This window comes from Nannospalax galili, unplaced genomic scaffold, assembly GCF_000622305.1.
Source record: "Nannospalax galili isolate Female #2095 unplaced genomic scaffold, S.galili_v1.0 scaffold617, whole genome shotgun sequence".
Lineage (NCBI taxonomy): Eukaryota > Metazoa > Chordata > Mammalia > Rodentia > Spalacidae > Nannospalax > Nannospalax galili.
This window is the reverse complement of record NW_008341872.1, coordinates 1383736-1398884: the sequence shown is the minus strand read 5'-3', so window position 1 is coordinate 1398884 and position 15149 is coordinate 1383736. Positions and strand designations below refer to the sequence as shown.

Below are 15149 nucleotides of genomic sequence, written 5' to 3'. Positions count from 1 at the left end.
ATGAGTCTTTCTGTAAGAAACAGTATATTTTAAAATGAAATGGAGACCTGTTTTAAAGTTTAAAACCTCATTCAATTTTATGTCTCATAGGGTTTATACTGAGTACAATGTTGTATAACTGTATTAATTCAACTGCAAACCTAAAAATGTACATCCAATTTTGTAAGAGATGCATCCTAGCTCAGAAATATTGAATATCTCAATGCTGATGTAGTGAAATGCTTCTTCTAAGTATGTGGTTATTAAATAAATAATTTAAAAAAGTAATGGAACTTGTCTTTTAAGTGGCTTCCTTTCACAAATAAGTAATAAGATGTAAAGAAATTCACTCTTACTTTTAGTCTTACCCTCCTGAGGGTGTGTCTGGAAGCCTTTAAGATGGCCCCAGGGACCCCACTGTCCTGACTGGCACATCTTGAGTGCTTGCTTACCTTGCATGTGGGTTGGACTTACTGATGCCGACTCATTTGTAATGAGTAGAATACAAAGAAAGAAGTGGGATACCACTTCTGAGACTCAGTTCCTGAGGACCAGGGCTTCTGTCTTGGCATCCTTTCTCTACTTGCTCTGAGAGAAGCCAGAAGAAAAGGGTGATCTTTTTTCAGAGGCCCCTGTGGCACAGAATTGAGGGATGCCTCTGGTCAACAGCCAGAGGCTCTCCATGAACAGTCTGAAAGAACAATAACCTCCCTAAAGTTAAGTGAGCTCACATGGCTGAGCTAGAAACCCAGCCTCTCGTAGCTGAGAGTGCAGCCCAGTGGATATGCTCATACCAAGGTCACGTGGGACCTTGAACCAGAGGCACCAAGCTAGACTATAGATGATTCCTGATCCCCCAGAAACAAGACATTGAGAGACTGGAGAGATGTCTCAGTTAAGAGTGTTTGCTGTACAATTATGAGGATTCAGATCCTAGTACACATGTAACAAGCCAGGTGTCTTGTGCACATCTATAACTCCAGCCCTGAGATGGACAGAGACAGGAGGATTGCTGGGGCTTGCTGGTTTCCAGCTTAGCTGAGAAAATGTGAGGTTCAGGTTGAGGGAGAGACGACCCTACTTCAAAAAGAACAGTGAACTGTGAAGAGTGACAGAGGACACCTGATCCCCTCTTCTGATCTCTGTTTCTGAGCACAGGTATATGTACCTACATACATGTGTTACACTCACACATATGCATATAAATATAAATAAATCTTTTTCACAAAGAAATGAGATAATGAATGTTATGGTTTGAAGCCCAGGGACTGGTGGTAATTTGCCATGTAGAATTTAGCTATCTAGCTTTTAGTTTACGTTTTTCATATGAAAGATTTCTGTTTGGATGATTCCTTTTTTTCTAGATGTTAATTCAATTACTCACACAAGGCTTTCTTTAAAGTGCCTCAGAAGGTAGGAAGTGGCAGTTATCACTTCAGCTCATAATTACACTGGCACTTAACTAGCACAGCACACAGCACCTACATGGATGGTAATTCACATTTTCTGATTTTGACCTTTTTATTTTTCCATTTAGCCTCTGGCTGAGCTCCTCCTTGTTTTCTTCGTTGCCATTTCTTTTGGAGTTCAGACCTGCTAGTCTAGCTCCCTTGACTTTCTGTTACTTCACCAACTTCTCTCTGCTAGAATGTTAACCCGGTCTCATGTGAGGCAAATCTGCATCACTTCTTTCTTCCTTAGTTTCTCCAGTGCTTGCCTCTTCCACTCTTGCCTGGACTAGTAAGAGGCTCCCTTCGTGGGGTAGGCCGTGCTGCTGTCCTACAGGAGACAACTGCCTGGCCTCAACCCTGTCCACCCTTCTCCCCCAGTCCAACTTTGACTGTATCTACTGTTCTGGAGTATTCATTTGTTTTGCTTTGTTGTTGTTGATTCATTTTAAAAGTAAAAAGTGAATGAGGTGGGGAGTGGAGAGATGGTTCAGCAGTTAAGAGCACTGGTTGCTCTTCCAAAAGTTCCTGGTTCGGTTCCCAGCACCTACATGGTGGCTCGCAACCATCTAGTTCCAGTTTCAGGGGGATCCAGTGGCTCCAAAGGCACCAGGCACCCAGGTGGTGCAGATAAACACACATACGTATAATCAAATATTTTTCTAGGAGATACTGTGGGCTAAGCTGAAGGTCACCCTGAAATTTACAAGTGGAACTCATCACCACAGTGCAAGTTTCTTGGAAGAGGAAACTTCGTCCCACAGGACTCAAATTTGAGTCTTGGCTCTACTGGAAGGTGTGACCCTCTGGAAACTATTCAGCTGCCTTCAGTCAGTTCCTCACCTGTAACATGTAAATAATGCCTGCTTTATAGAGTGAAGCATTGCTTTTGATCTAGTATTTTGTCCATTCTTTATGAGTATTTGTCCATTCTTTAAGAGTCTTTATGACTCTTTGTAATATATTCACTAAATATTTATAGAGATGGCATAAACTTTCAGTTTTGGTCAGTAATTTAAGTACAGTAACAAAATACAATATTTTTAATAACTGATATTATTGCTAGCACTTTCTGTTCACTTCTTTATTAAGATGCCAACAAGGCCAAAGAAAATATTACTTCTTTCTAGCATTCAGTCTTCCATTTGCCTTTATGTGCAATGTTGTCATAAATGGGATCAAGTATTATAACTAATTACCTCATTATTTCCAAATTTCTTAGCAGTTCAGAAAGAAGACTGATAGAAAAAAAGGCTCTCAAATAAAAATAGGCCTGCTCCAGTCTCAGAAGAACTGCTGAGACTTCCACACACATAAGAAAGAAGTGGCTCACAAGTTCAGGTTGACAGAAATGTAAATCAGGAAAGTCAAATCACCTTTGTATTGTCCATAGCTTTTAAAATTAAGCTTTAAAAACTTTTTGACACATTTAATATTAAAACAAATAAGATGTACTCTGTAAAGATTACTACTTTAGAGGTTTTAAGTAATCATTTGCAACATAGAACTGGTCCACAGAGAGCGTTCAGTCATCAATGGGACATCCACGGCTCAGGAAACATAATGGAAGAGTGGGTGGAAGGATTGTAAGAGGCAGAAAGCAGGGAGGACTGGGTAAAACAGTGTCTTCTGGGCATGACAAGTCCACTGTACACCTGAATTCAGCTGATCAGCATTGCAGCATGGAGGAGACGGGGCACACAAACCCCCACCCCCAGCTGAGGAACCACTACAAATGACGGCTGCTAGGGGAAGGCTCACTGTTTTCTTTAGGAGTGTTGCCTCTGCTCTGTCCACCATGTTCCAGTGGCTGGCCCCACACCTATGCCTATATGGATAACACTAATTGGACTTAGTAGGTTATTAAAAACAAACAAACAAAAAACTCTTAAGTTGGGAGGAGAACTTGAGGGGACCCAGGAGAACTTGGAAGAGAGAAAGTGAGGGCTGAATATGACTGAAATATATTGTGTGTGTGTATGAAATTCTTGAAGAATAAATAAAAACATATTTGGGGGCTGGAGAGGTGGCTCAGTGGTTGGGAACACTGGCTGTTCTTGTAGAAGACCCGGGTTCGAATTCCAGCACCCACATGGCAGCTAACAACTGTCAGTAACTCCAGTTCCAGGGGCTCCAATAACCTCTTCCATCCTCTGAGGTCATTGCATGACAGAGGTCTACTTACCTACATGCAGGCAACACATGCATACACATAAAATAAAAATAATAAATAACAAAAAATTAAAAATAAATAAAAACAAATTCAAAACAAAACAAAACAAAAAATTGGTCGCCAGAAGAAATGGGATGCCACAGGGCCAGGATATGGCCTCCAGTCCCGAAGTGGACCGACATTCTCCTTGACCCCAAGCTCCCTTTCCTGTTTGTGCTTGCTTGTAAATAAAGTGCGCTCCTAGAGAGCCCTACATGCATCCTACCTCTTCCTGGGACTGGTTAAACTGCTGCAACAGTTGTGCTTGGGCCAGCATTACTCTTTGCAGCTCATCTGACTTCTGTTTCATTTTCTTCTTCAAGTCTTCTGAAACAGAATCGTTACTGCTGGTTTCCTTTTTTAAGCGAGATTCAAATTCTGCAACCAAATTTTTTAAGTTTTCAATTTCTTTCTTCTTTGACTCTGACTCTCTGGTGTATTGCATGTAGGATTCATGGAGTTTTTCCTCTAGAGTCAACACTTCTAGCCTAAGGTTTCTTGTAGCACCTGTGATTAAGTCAGATATCTGTAAGATAAATCTCATGTTAGTTTGGAGGCAACTGTTTCTAGGTAACCACAGCACACTTATGGTTTCTAAGAAGCTTATTCTAATAAATCAGTTGTTTTTCTAACCACATGCAAGAATTTTTTTTAAAGTTGACAAAGATTTTTACTTATTTTACCTAAAATGGTATCTCTCTTAGCCACTTGGGCATCCTTGTAAATATTTAAATCTCTGTTAACTGTATTGAGTTGCTAGAGGTAACTGGTCTCCACAAGCAGATTCAGGGAGGGTCTGGCTAGGCTGAACTAGGCTGTCTTTGGATCTGAAAAGTACCTGCTTAATCTTTGGGGCACAGGAAGCAAAGTACCACAATTACAGTCTGTGCATATAAAAGCAGTAAATTTTCCTTTGACAGATTTTCTTTCTTTCTTATAGACAATGCCTAGAGGTACCCCAGGCACTAACTGCATCTTCTACAGCAGTAATCCCTAGCAGAACTCTTGTTATGGCAGAACTATTCTGTATGGCTATTCTATATGGTAGCCATTAGCCACACAACTATGGAGCATGAGGTGCTTGGCAATGTTTAAAAATTCTGTCTCTGTCTCTCTTTCTCTCTCAAATAGAGGTCAATTGTATCTAATTTCAATGGTGAAATCCTTTGTCATCACTACCAATATGACACCACTGGTCTCTGAGCTGAGAAGGGACACATACACAGTAGCTCTAGGAAGCCAGTACTGACTATGGACTACCAGTGATGGGACTAATATGACTGACAAACTAAGTACTAAATTTTAGTGAACGAGACTGAAATATAACCAGCTACATGTGGCTGCCATTTCATTGTGGACCATGAGGTTCTAGAAAGCACCAGAAAGCTGCTTCTCGAGTTGTACTTCTACATAAAACATGAGGGAATAACTTGGAGAAGATTTTCCTCAGATTGTGAAATCTTTAGAAGGGAAATGACTTTGTTTTTCCTTAAAAACAAAACAAGACAAAAAGCTGAGCATGGTGGCTCATGCCTGAAGTTCCAGCCAAGGCAAGAGAATCACTGGGTTTTGGTCCAGCCCAGGCTACACAGTGAGTTCCAGGTCAGTTTGGGCTACTGTCTTAAAACTACAACAATGAAACAAGAACAGAAAAAACAAGGAAAAGCAGAAGTTCTGATGACATCCCTATTACTCAAGCTACAGACGTCGTCATAAACATTAGTACAATAAGAAACCAGCCCACAAAGAATCTGGAAACACTCTTACACCCAAGTTCTGAGGACTTGGTGGCTACGTATCTAAGATTTGTTTCAAATGTTAAATTTCCGTAAGGAATAACTCTGGGAAGAAATCTATTCACCACGATGAGTCATTTTAGAAATTAATATTCTTCTATTTTCAACTACTCCAGAAGGGAAGAGGGTCACTGTTAGGTGGTTTCCACCTCAAGCTGAGAGCTGACAATGAGGCAGGGTAAGTTCCTGAGGCAGGAGGTTCGCATGGCCGCAAGTCTGCTTTAATTTTTAGGAAGGGAGTCAACGTTTAAAAATCAGATTTTACTTAGAAAATTTGAACTTATGACTTCTCTTAAATAACCGTATCATTTTGCTTGCATTCCTCTGCCCATGGGATCCTAGCTATTCAGCATCAGTCATGAGGTGAGGGGAGAAAGGGAACGGCCACTCAGTGGAGCCTTTGGCACCAGGAGGTGAGAAGCCAGGACCTGTGCAGGACAGGCGGGAGCCTCAGGGGAGCTGAGGACCCAAGCTCCACACACTCTCCATTGTTCCAGTAGGACTTCACTTCGATTATCATGAACTCAGACTCACTGAGAATTTCAAGGCAGTGGCATCGGTAGAGCGTCTGAGAGACTTCTGCATGTGCGGCCCTGTGCTGCCTCTCCAGTGGCTACTCCTGCTTCTGGATCACAGCGAACTAGGGATGGCTGTACGGTATCTCCACACCAACACAGAGGCCCGTGAAGGCTGCGTGGTGCTTAACATGGATTTTTAAAATTTGCTTTATTACATTTACCTATTTATCCTCTCTCTCTCTCTCTCTCTCTCTCTCTCTCTCTCTCTCTCTCTCTCTCTCTCTCCCCCTCATATGTGTGTCACAGTACATGTGTGGAGGCCAGGGGACAACTTTTGGGAATTGGTTCTCTCCTTCCACCATGTGGTTCCTTGGGATCACACTCAAGTTGTCAGGCTTGGTGGCCTGTACCCTTACCTGCTGAGCTATCTTGCCATGGGCTTATGATTTCCACAGTGGGCTTTAATTAATTCATTCTCTCCCTCTCCCTCTCTCCCTCTCTCTCCCTCTCTCCTTCTCTCCCTCTCCCTCCCCTCTCTTCTGCTCTCCTTTCTTTTTCCCTACATTTAAGTTTTATAAAAACAGGAAAAACTTAGGAGGCTTGGTGGCACATGTCTGTAATCCCAACATGTCGGAGGCTGAGGCAGGAGGATGTCTCAAAACATACAGCAAAACAAAATAAAATCAACCAACAAAACAAAAATAAAACGTGGAAACTTTAACAAGCTCTTAAACTACATTTAGAAAATACTGTTTAAGAATCCAGGGAAGCCTGATTATATTTTTATAATCTCTTCATTCAAAAATGTTTAGAATTTAAAATATTTTCTTTTAAAAAGGTTAAGCTCTAAGTAGGAAAATTTTAATTGTGTAAAATTCCTCATCTTTTGATGAGGAATATCTAGCCATACTGATTATTAGTTATTCAGTTTATACAGTTTTTTAAGATTTATTTTTACTTTTTGTGTATGAGTGTTTTGCCTGCCTGCATGCATGTATGTGTACCATATATATGCCTGGTGTATGGAGAAGACAGAAGAGGGCATTAGAACCCCTGGAACTGGAGTTAGAGATTCTTATGAGCTGCCATGTGGTCCTCTGCAAGAGCAGCAAGTGGTACTGCCACGGAGCCATCTCTCCAGCCCAGTTTATTCAGTTTTAAAAGTAAGTTTATTTTAGGAGAAAAAAATCCAGACATAGCTGGGTTGTATGCTTTTATAATTTATCTCCTTTATCCATTCTGAAAAATAGGCAGACCATTTCACCTGTGTGGTAAAGCCAAGGTGTAACCACCACCAGAAAATTCCTGGAGTTAAAGAGACTGAAGTGCTCTTCAGAGGAAGCACCAATGTTCTTGTGTTCAAACACATTGAGTAATGATATATAATAACCACAGACCTTCATTTGTAGTTCTTCTTGTTCTTTCTTATGCTTTTGGATTAGTTCCTGGTGTTTTTCTTTTTCAACATCAAGTTCCAGTTTTGCTTCTTCCTTGAAAAGAAGAGCTTGCTCCTGGAGCTCAATTACATGTTGGGCTCTCTCCCTGGTGAGTTCAGTTTCTATCTAGAAAATAGCATTTAAAACACATGTGAACCCATTTTACCTTAAAATAAGTACATTAAGCTGATTTTCAGACTCTAATTTTAAAAATAGTCAAACCTTGAATTTTTAATTAAGGTGCTTGAAAATTTTCTAGTATTAGAAAAATCTAACAAGTTAGGCCAGGAAAATTGAGCATGGTCAAATATTCTAACAACTAAAATCTAAAAAGTTAATATAGAAATTAGAACTATAAAATAACAGTTTTCAGAGATACCAAGAGCTGAATCATTTATACCTAAATGACTAAAATCTTAGTCATTTTTACTGTTAGCTCAGTCCTCACCAGCAATCCATAAGAGTAACACCCCCAACTCCATTTTGAGGCTGAAAATTCAAAGGAAATACACAGCACAAATATTGAGTTTTCAAGTGGTCCTGTCATGATGGAGGTCACAGTGGGCTCTGGAGTCACAGACTGTCATATTAATGTGAGAGGTTGGAAGAATGTTTAAAAGGAAAACAGACAGCCATGTCTCTATCCATATTTTGACCCAGATAGACCACAGTGCTGGAAGAGACTTTTAGAAATCCCTTTGTTCACGCTCTCATACTTCTGTGAATTGTGGAAAAAATAAACAAAGACTGATTTGAGATGGAATTGAGTTTAAATCCTGGCTCTAAATCCTGGCGTTGCCACTTGCTAGCTGTGTGATCTTACGTTTGTGACCATAACCTCTTCTGAAGGGGTTATAGCTAGTTCCTTTGGGGGTCGTTATGAGGATTAAATGAGGCAGAGCATCTGTGTAAAGTTCTAGCATGGGCAAGAATTCAAAAGTCATCAGAGATTACTTCCACGCTCCAGCCCTGCAGTCTCTACCACAGAATTGACACCAAAGGATGGTCTGCTGTGCCTCACACCTCTAGAAACTGTAACTCACTCCTTCCCCAGCAGGAGTTTCCATTTCAGACTGCACTAAGCATTAAGCAGTTTTTCCTGTAGTTGAGCCAACATTTTCCTCCATGTGGTTTTTAACCACTGGCTTTGGCTCTGTCTGCTAGAGCAAGAGAGAAGAAAATCTTGGAGTACCAGAGTCATTCACACTGCAGATAGAGTTCATCTTCTGAGATCAGAGATGAGATTCCAGCAACAGCTCAGTTCCTGGTCTACATTATGTCATGCCAAGACTATAAATTCTAATGGAGTGTGTGGTAAATGCCAGGTAAATTGGGGGGAAACTGTTAAACCTTCCAGGCTTTGACTGTGTGATTCTGGTCATTAATAGAAGGACAGAGGTCAACCTGAATTTCTCAAGGGAACACTGAAAGCAAAATACTGGGATGGTCAAAGCTTGCTAAGACAGTTTACAGGAAGCCCTTTAAATTAAATAAAACAAGTTAAAAGAGTAGCCCCAAGGTCAGTAGGATTTATTGCACTGGAGATAGAATTGAACGTTCGCCTGAGGCAAAGTGTAAACACAACACAAGGAGCTATTCTGGCTCTCAAAATAAACTTCTACATTGTTTGGGTGAAAGGTTACTGATGATCTTGTAGGAACTATATAGAACTGTTCAGAGGCGTAGCTCAGGAAAAAGAACAGACACTCCTCTGAATACTAGGAGCATCTATCCACTTGCCTCTCGGTAGCCATTTAGACAACACCTAGATGTCTCCAATAAACTGCATAGTGTGAAAGTCCTGACCTGGTACAATGCCCCCCACCAAAGCCAGTTTCTTCCCTAACCTTTTCCATGTCTGGACATAGCACGCCATCTAATGAGCTGTTCAAGTCTTGCAGACTCCTCTTCCCCTAACCTCCACACCAAACAAGAGATGGATTCATTTCTCTACATCTCACCATCATCTACCACCCCCACTCCAAACAAGCCTTCTTAATTCCATTCTGGCCTTTCTCCAGTCTATGTTACATATTACACAGTGTTCTTTACAAAATAAACACTATTTTATTCTCTTAGTGATTTCTCAATGAATTATACAAAACTCAAAACTCCTGCCATGAACATTTTACTGGTCCACCACCAGCCGACATGACACCTTCACGTAGACTAATAAAGCACGCTTTTCCTGGGATGAACACAATCTCATGCCACACGCAGGACTAGGTGAATATAACACAGGCTGGATTCCGGCTTCCTTTGCCCCCAAACAGGGCTCTCTGCCAGATTTAGCCTGAACTCCAGCCTGACTTCTACTACTTTACCCATTTGACTGGTGTGCTTCAGTGAAGCAAGGACAGGGAAGCCAAGAACATACGGAAGGAGGGAATTAAATCCAAATTCTTTGAAGAGGCATAACTTTAAAAGTCAATAGTTTATAAGTTCCTCTGACACTATTTTTTACAAAGAAACTTAAATGATTTTGCCCCCCTTTCCCCTTTGTACTCTCATCTCTCCCTCCTCCTTTCCCTCCCCTCTTCTCTCCCTCCTCCTTTCCCTCCCCTCATCCCTCCCTCCTCCTTTCCCTCCCTCTTCTCTCCCTCCTCCTTTCCCTCCCCTCTTCTCTCCCTCTTCCTTTCCCTCCCTTTTCTCTCCCTCCTCCTTTCCCTCCCCTCTTCTCTCCCTCCTCCTTTCCCTCCCTCTTCTCTCCCTCCTCCTTTCCCTCCCCTCATCTCTCCCTCCTCCTTTCCTTCCCCTCTTCTCTCCCTCCTCCTTTCCCTCCCTCTTCTCTCCTTCCTCCTTTCCCTCCCTCTTCTCTCCCTCCTCCTTTCCCTCCCCTCTTCTTTCCCTCCTCCTTTCCCTCCCCTCTTCTCTCCCTCTTCCTTTCCCTCCCCTCTTCTCTCCCTCCTCCTTTCCCCTCCCCTCTTCCTTCTTCTTCCTCTTTCTCTTCCTAATCTTCTCCCCTTTTCCTTTCCACTGGGGCTATGGGTTACATCCAGGGCCTCAGCACGCTAGGCAAGAGCTCTACTAGTGAATCACATCCTCAACCCCTTGAAACAGTTTTACAGCACCTCAAGACAGAATGTGTGCTGAGGTACTAAACTATCAAGTCATAAACTAAAAATTTGTGTGGTTAATGGGTAGATTCCAACAATTACTTTAGAACCAAAATAGATTTTTCTCAAAATATGAACTAGTCACGCAAAATTGGAGAATGATAATATATATGCAGACAGGGTAGGCCATAAATCAAATGGCAGAAGGACTTTAGAAGAACCTTTTCAAAAGGTGTTTCCTTAATTTTGCATATCAAGAAATCACTTGGGAAATCAGTTGGGTCCCTTGATGTAGAGAAAACAAAGGAAGCATTCAGAAAGGAAAAAGGAAGGTTGGTGCCTAGAATGAGCAGAATTCTCTGTTCTATCTCAGGAACCAAGATCTTGTTGCCTTTGAACTACTTGAGGAAAAGGGAGACGAAAAGAGAAAGGAAAATACGGGGAATGGAAGGACAAGCACTGTGTGCAGAAGTGACAAGAGTAGGGGGCGATCACTAGTGTGGCTTTCAATCTACACAAGCTGAGAAAGACAAGTAAAATAATAAGTTGTGGGTGGGATTTCCAAAACTTCAGAGAAGCTGCAGCAGGATGCCAAGAGCCACTTGAATGTGTTCCACCAGAGCACAAGAACACTGATTCCTTCCTGATCTGGTTTAGTCTGAAGGAAAGGATGAGCTTGGGGCTGGAGTTAGCTCAGTGGGTAAGAGCACTGGTTGTTCCTGTGGAGACTCAGGTTCAGTTCCCAGCACCCACATGGTAGCTCACAACCATCTGTAACTCTAGTTCCATGGAAGCCAACACAATCTTCTGGCCTCTGAGGGACATGTGGTACACATACATACACTCATACATATAAAATTTTTTTAAAAATCTTTAAAAAACAGATGAGCTAACAAACACAATGATTTGCTTAACTATATTACTTATCATTGAAAAGATGAATTCATGCCAAATTGTATGGTTATGTTTTTGATATAAATTGTTAAAATATCTTAGATGACATGTTTTGTGCAAAAAATTATTTTGCTAACTAGTAGTTAGTAATTATGGGGAAATGGATTTCTGAAAAAAAGCAAAAATAATATAAAAACTTAGGAATTATACCAAGTAGACCTGTACCGGAATTCTATGCTTTAATTATTTTTGCTTTCCATTCATCTATATCCTCCTTTAGTTCATCCTGAAGCTCCTTGGGACAGTCCTCCAGATGATCCAGAGCACTCTGGAAACTGCCTCTTAGATTCCTCTTGTGTTTGTTACCCAAACACATTATTAATATTTTACAAAATCTGTATCTAATGCTCATGTGCAAAGTACTGCCTTTTCTCTATTTTCCAAGTAAAATTTTTGTGGTTGACTTTATTATTTTTTGTCCGTGGCAATTACATGTCATAACATAATTGCTTGTTACTCAACAACACCTTTAAAACCAGTGGTGATTTTAGATGCCAACACAGGAATCTGAGCAATTATCTACATTTACTATGCACATATCATTTGTGAAGATAAATCATTATAGGGGTAGAGAGATGGCTCAGTGATTAAGAGCACTGACAGCTCTTACAGAGGATCCAGGTTCAATACCCACACGGTGGCTAACAACTGTCTGCTACTCCAGTTTCAGAGGATCTGATGCCCTTTTCTGATCTCTGTGGGTACTGCAGCACACAGGTAGACCAGGATGGCCTCAGACTCATAAAGATCTGCCAGTTTCTGCTTCCTAGTGCTTGGATCAAAGGTGGGTGCCACCACACCTGGCCTTGGTTTTCTTCTTTTATTAGTTTTTTTGCAAAATAATGTGTTTCATTATGGCAATTTCATACACATATAATCAGTGAGCACTGGCTCTCCTGGAATTGGAGTTATGGACAGGAAGGAGTTAGCTGCCATGTGGGTGCTGGGAACCAAACCCAGGTCCTCTACAAGAGCAACCAGCATTCTTAACCACTGAGCCATCTCTCCAGCCTTGTCTTCTGATTTTTTAAAAAAAGTTTACCACTGTTTTTAAACAGTTGGATTATAATGTCTCTTGGTGTGTTTGCTTTCTTGTGCTTGAGATCTGCTGAGCTTTGTGAATCTGTTTTAATTCAATTTATAAAACTTTTAGTCACCATTTCTTCAGCTTTTTCTTTCTCCTCTTTTCTGCCCTTCATGAATTCCAATTACATATATCAGGCCACTTGAACTGATCTCACAGCTCACTGATTTTTTGCTTTTTGCTTTATTTTTTGACTCTCTTTTTTATTTTTCCCTAATCAAAAAGTTTTTCTGCTGGTGCCAGCATCTTTCCTAGGTATGTCCTGTGGCACCCACTGCACCTTGTCCCCCAGCCTCATTCACCCTCCCAACTCCCCCACCCCAACTCTCTTCCTAGCCTGGGTACTAGCCCATTCATTGTCCTGGCACCCCAAACCCCTGGACTGACCTCTTGGCTAAGAATCCCCACTGCTTCCTGATCCTTTGTATCCAGACCAAACCAATTCCTCTCTATAGTCCCCAGGAGCCCTTGGGGCCTCTTCCCACCCTCACCTACATTTGCATCCCTGGGTGGCACAGCCACCAGCTTCCTGGGACCAGTATCTTTCCTGGGCCCTGCTCCCAGACTAGGCCAGCCCAGCCCCCAAATTCCTGAGGCCAGCATCTTTCCTGGAGGGATTCAGACCTTAGGAGAAAGCCTGAGAACATCTGATCCTCATCCGACTTGGGCCTCTGTGGCCACTCCAATATAAAATCAAAAGAGAGAACCTGAAGCCTAGATCAACCAGCTTTTCATGCCCCACAAGTAAACCACAAAGGCACATAAGGTGTACAAAAAGAAGCAGACCAAAAATCAACAAAGGAAGGCTTGAGTCTCACACAAGAATCAGAAACTACAAAAGAAATCCACATGTCAAAGTCACAGAGAAAAAATAATAACATGAAAACTAAAATAATATATCTCCACCAACAGTCCTCTAGAGGAGGATAATGAGAACCCCCTAGAGATACCACAGGATATGGGACTCAAAAGAACAATTATAAGCATGATAAAATAATTCAGTGAATTTAAAGAATACACAAAGAAATAAAAAAATGGAAAGAAGCTAGGGACAAATTTCTGAATGAATTCAGAAAAGTTAGAAATATTGAATAATATTCAGCCTAAAATGAAGAAGGAAGTGAAACACTCAGTAAGCCAATTAGAAATGACAGGAGAAAGCCTTGCCCATAGGATGAATGAAATGGAAAACAGAATATCAAAACTGGAAGATTAAGTGGATGAATTAGAAGACTCAAGCAAAGATTATGAAAAATTTAAGAAAAAACAAAAATGGAATATGCAGGAATTGTGTGACCATAAAAAGACAAAACTTACAAATCATAGGTATACAGGAAGGAGAAGAATATCAGGATAATGGTATGGACCAGATCTTCAGTGGGATTGTAGAAGAATATTTCCCAAAATTAAAGAAAGACATGCCCATACAAATACAAGAAGCATACAGAACACCAAATAGACAGGACCAGAAAAGAAACTCTCCACGGCACATCATAGTAAAAACACTAAATGTACAGAACAAAGAGAGAATGCTGCAAGCTGCAAAAGAAAAACAAGTCACATATAATGGAAAACCCATCAGGATTACAGCTGACTTTTCAGTGAAAACTATGAAAGCCAGAAGAGCCTGAACCAAAGTATTCCGAGGTCTAAATACCCACAGATGCCAACCCAAATTACTTTACCCAGGCAAAATGTCTATTATAGTTGAAAGGGAAAGAAAAATCTTCCATAACATAAATAGGCTGAAGGAATTCATGTCCACAAAATCAGCCCTTCAGAGAGTTCTCAAAGCAATACAAAGAGCTGAAGAAAGGAAAGACTATATCCAAGGGGTTTCGGAAAGAAACAGGAATCAATACATATCTTTCATTAATAACTTTAAATATCAATGGATTGAACTCCCCAGTCGAAAGACACAGACTATTTGAACGGATTTAGGAATGAAAACCATCTTTTTGTTGTCTGCAAGAAACTCATCTCACTTTCAAGGACAGGCACTACCTCACAGTGAAATGATTGAAAAAGATATACCAAGCAAATGGTACTAAGAACAAAGCAGGCACTGCAATTCTAATATCTGATAAAATAGATTTTAAACTAAAACTAATCAGAAGATATAAAGAGGGCCACTTAATTCTGAACAAAGGAACAATTGACAAAGAAGATATTACAATCCTGAACATATGTTCACCAAACTCTGGTGCAACCAACTTCATAAAAACAGTACTACAGGATTTTAAAACCCACATTAAGCCAACTCATTCATAGTAGGGGACTTCAATACCCCACTGTCTCCATTAGATAGGTCAAAAGGACAGAGAATTAACAGAGAGACATCTGAATTAAACAATACCATACATCAAATGGGCCTAAGAAACATCTACCGAATATTCCACCCAAGCATCAAAGAATATACTGTCTATTCAGTGCCCCATGGAACTTTCTCCAAAATTGACCATATAAAGGGGCACAAAACAAGCCTCAACAAATACAAAAAGACTGAAATAATTCCATGTATTGTATCAGACCACAATGGAATAAAGCTTAAAATCAACACTGGAAGAAACCCTAGTAACCACATGAACACATGGCGATTAAACAACACACTCCTGAATGATGAATGGGTCAAAGGAGAAATCAAGAAAGAAATAAAAGTATTCTTT

At 40.8% G+C, this 15149-nt stretch overlaps 1 protein-coding gene across 1 annotated transcript in view; it reads right to left on the bottom strand.

Annotated features, from left to right (window-relative positions):
- Lekr1 (leucine, glutamate and lysine rich 1) overlaps positions 1-15149 on the bottom strand; it is a 203544-nt gene that overhangs the window by 11862 nt on the left and 176533 nt on the right. Inside the window, exons 10-11 of the mRNA XM_029565586.1 lie at positions 7351-7515; positions 3866-4165 (exon numbers count right to left, since the gene is read on the bottom strand). Coding sequence (XP_029421446.1) covers positions 3866-4165; positions 7351-7515 — 465 coding nt within the window. The remainder of the gene's footprint in view (positions 1-3865; positions 4166-7350; positions 7516-15149) is intronic.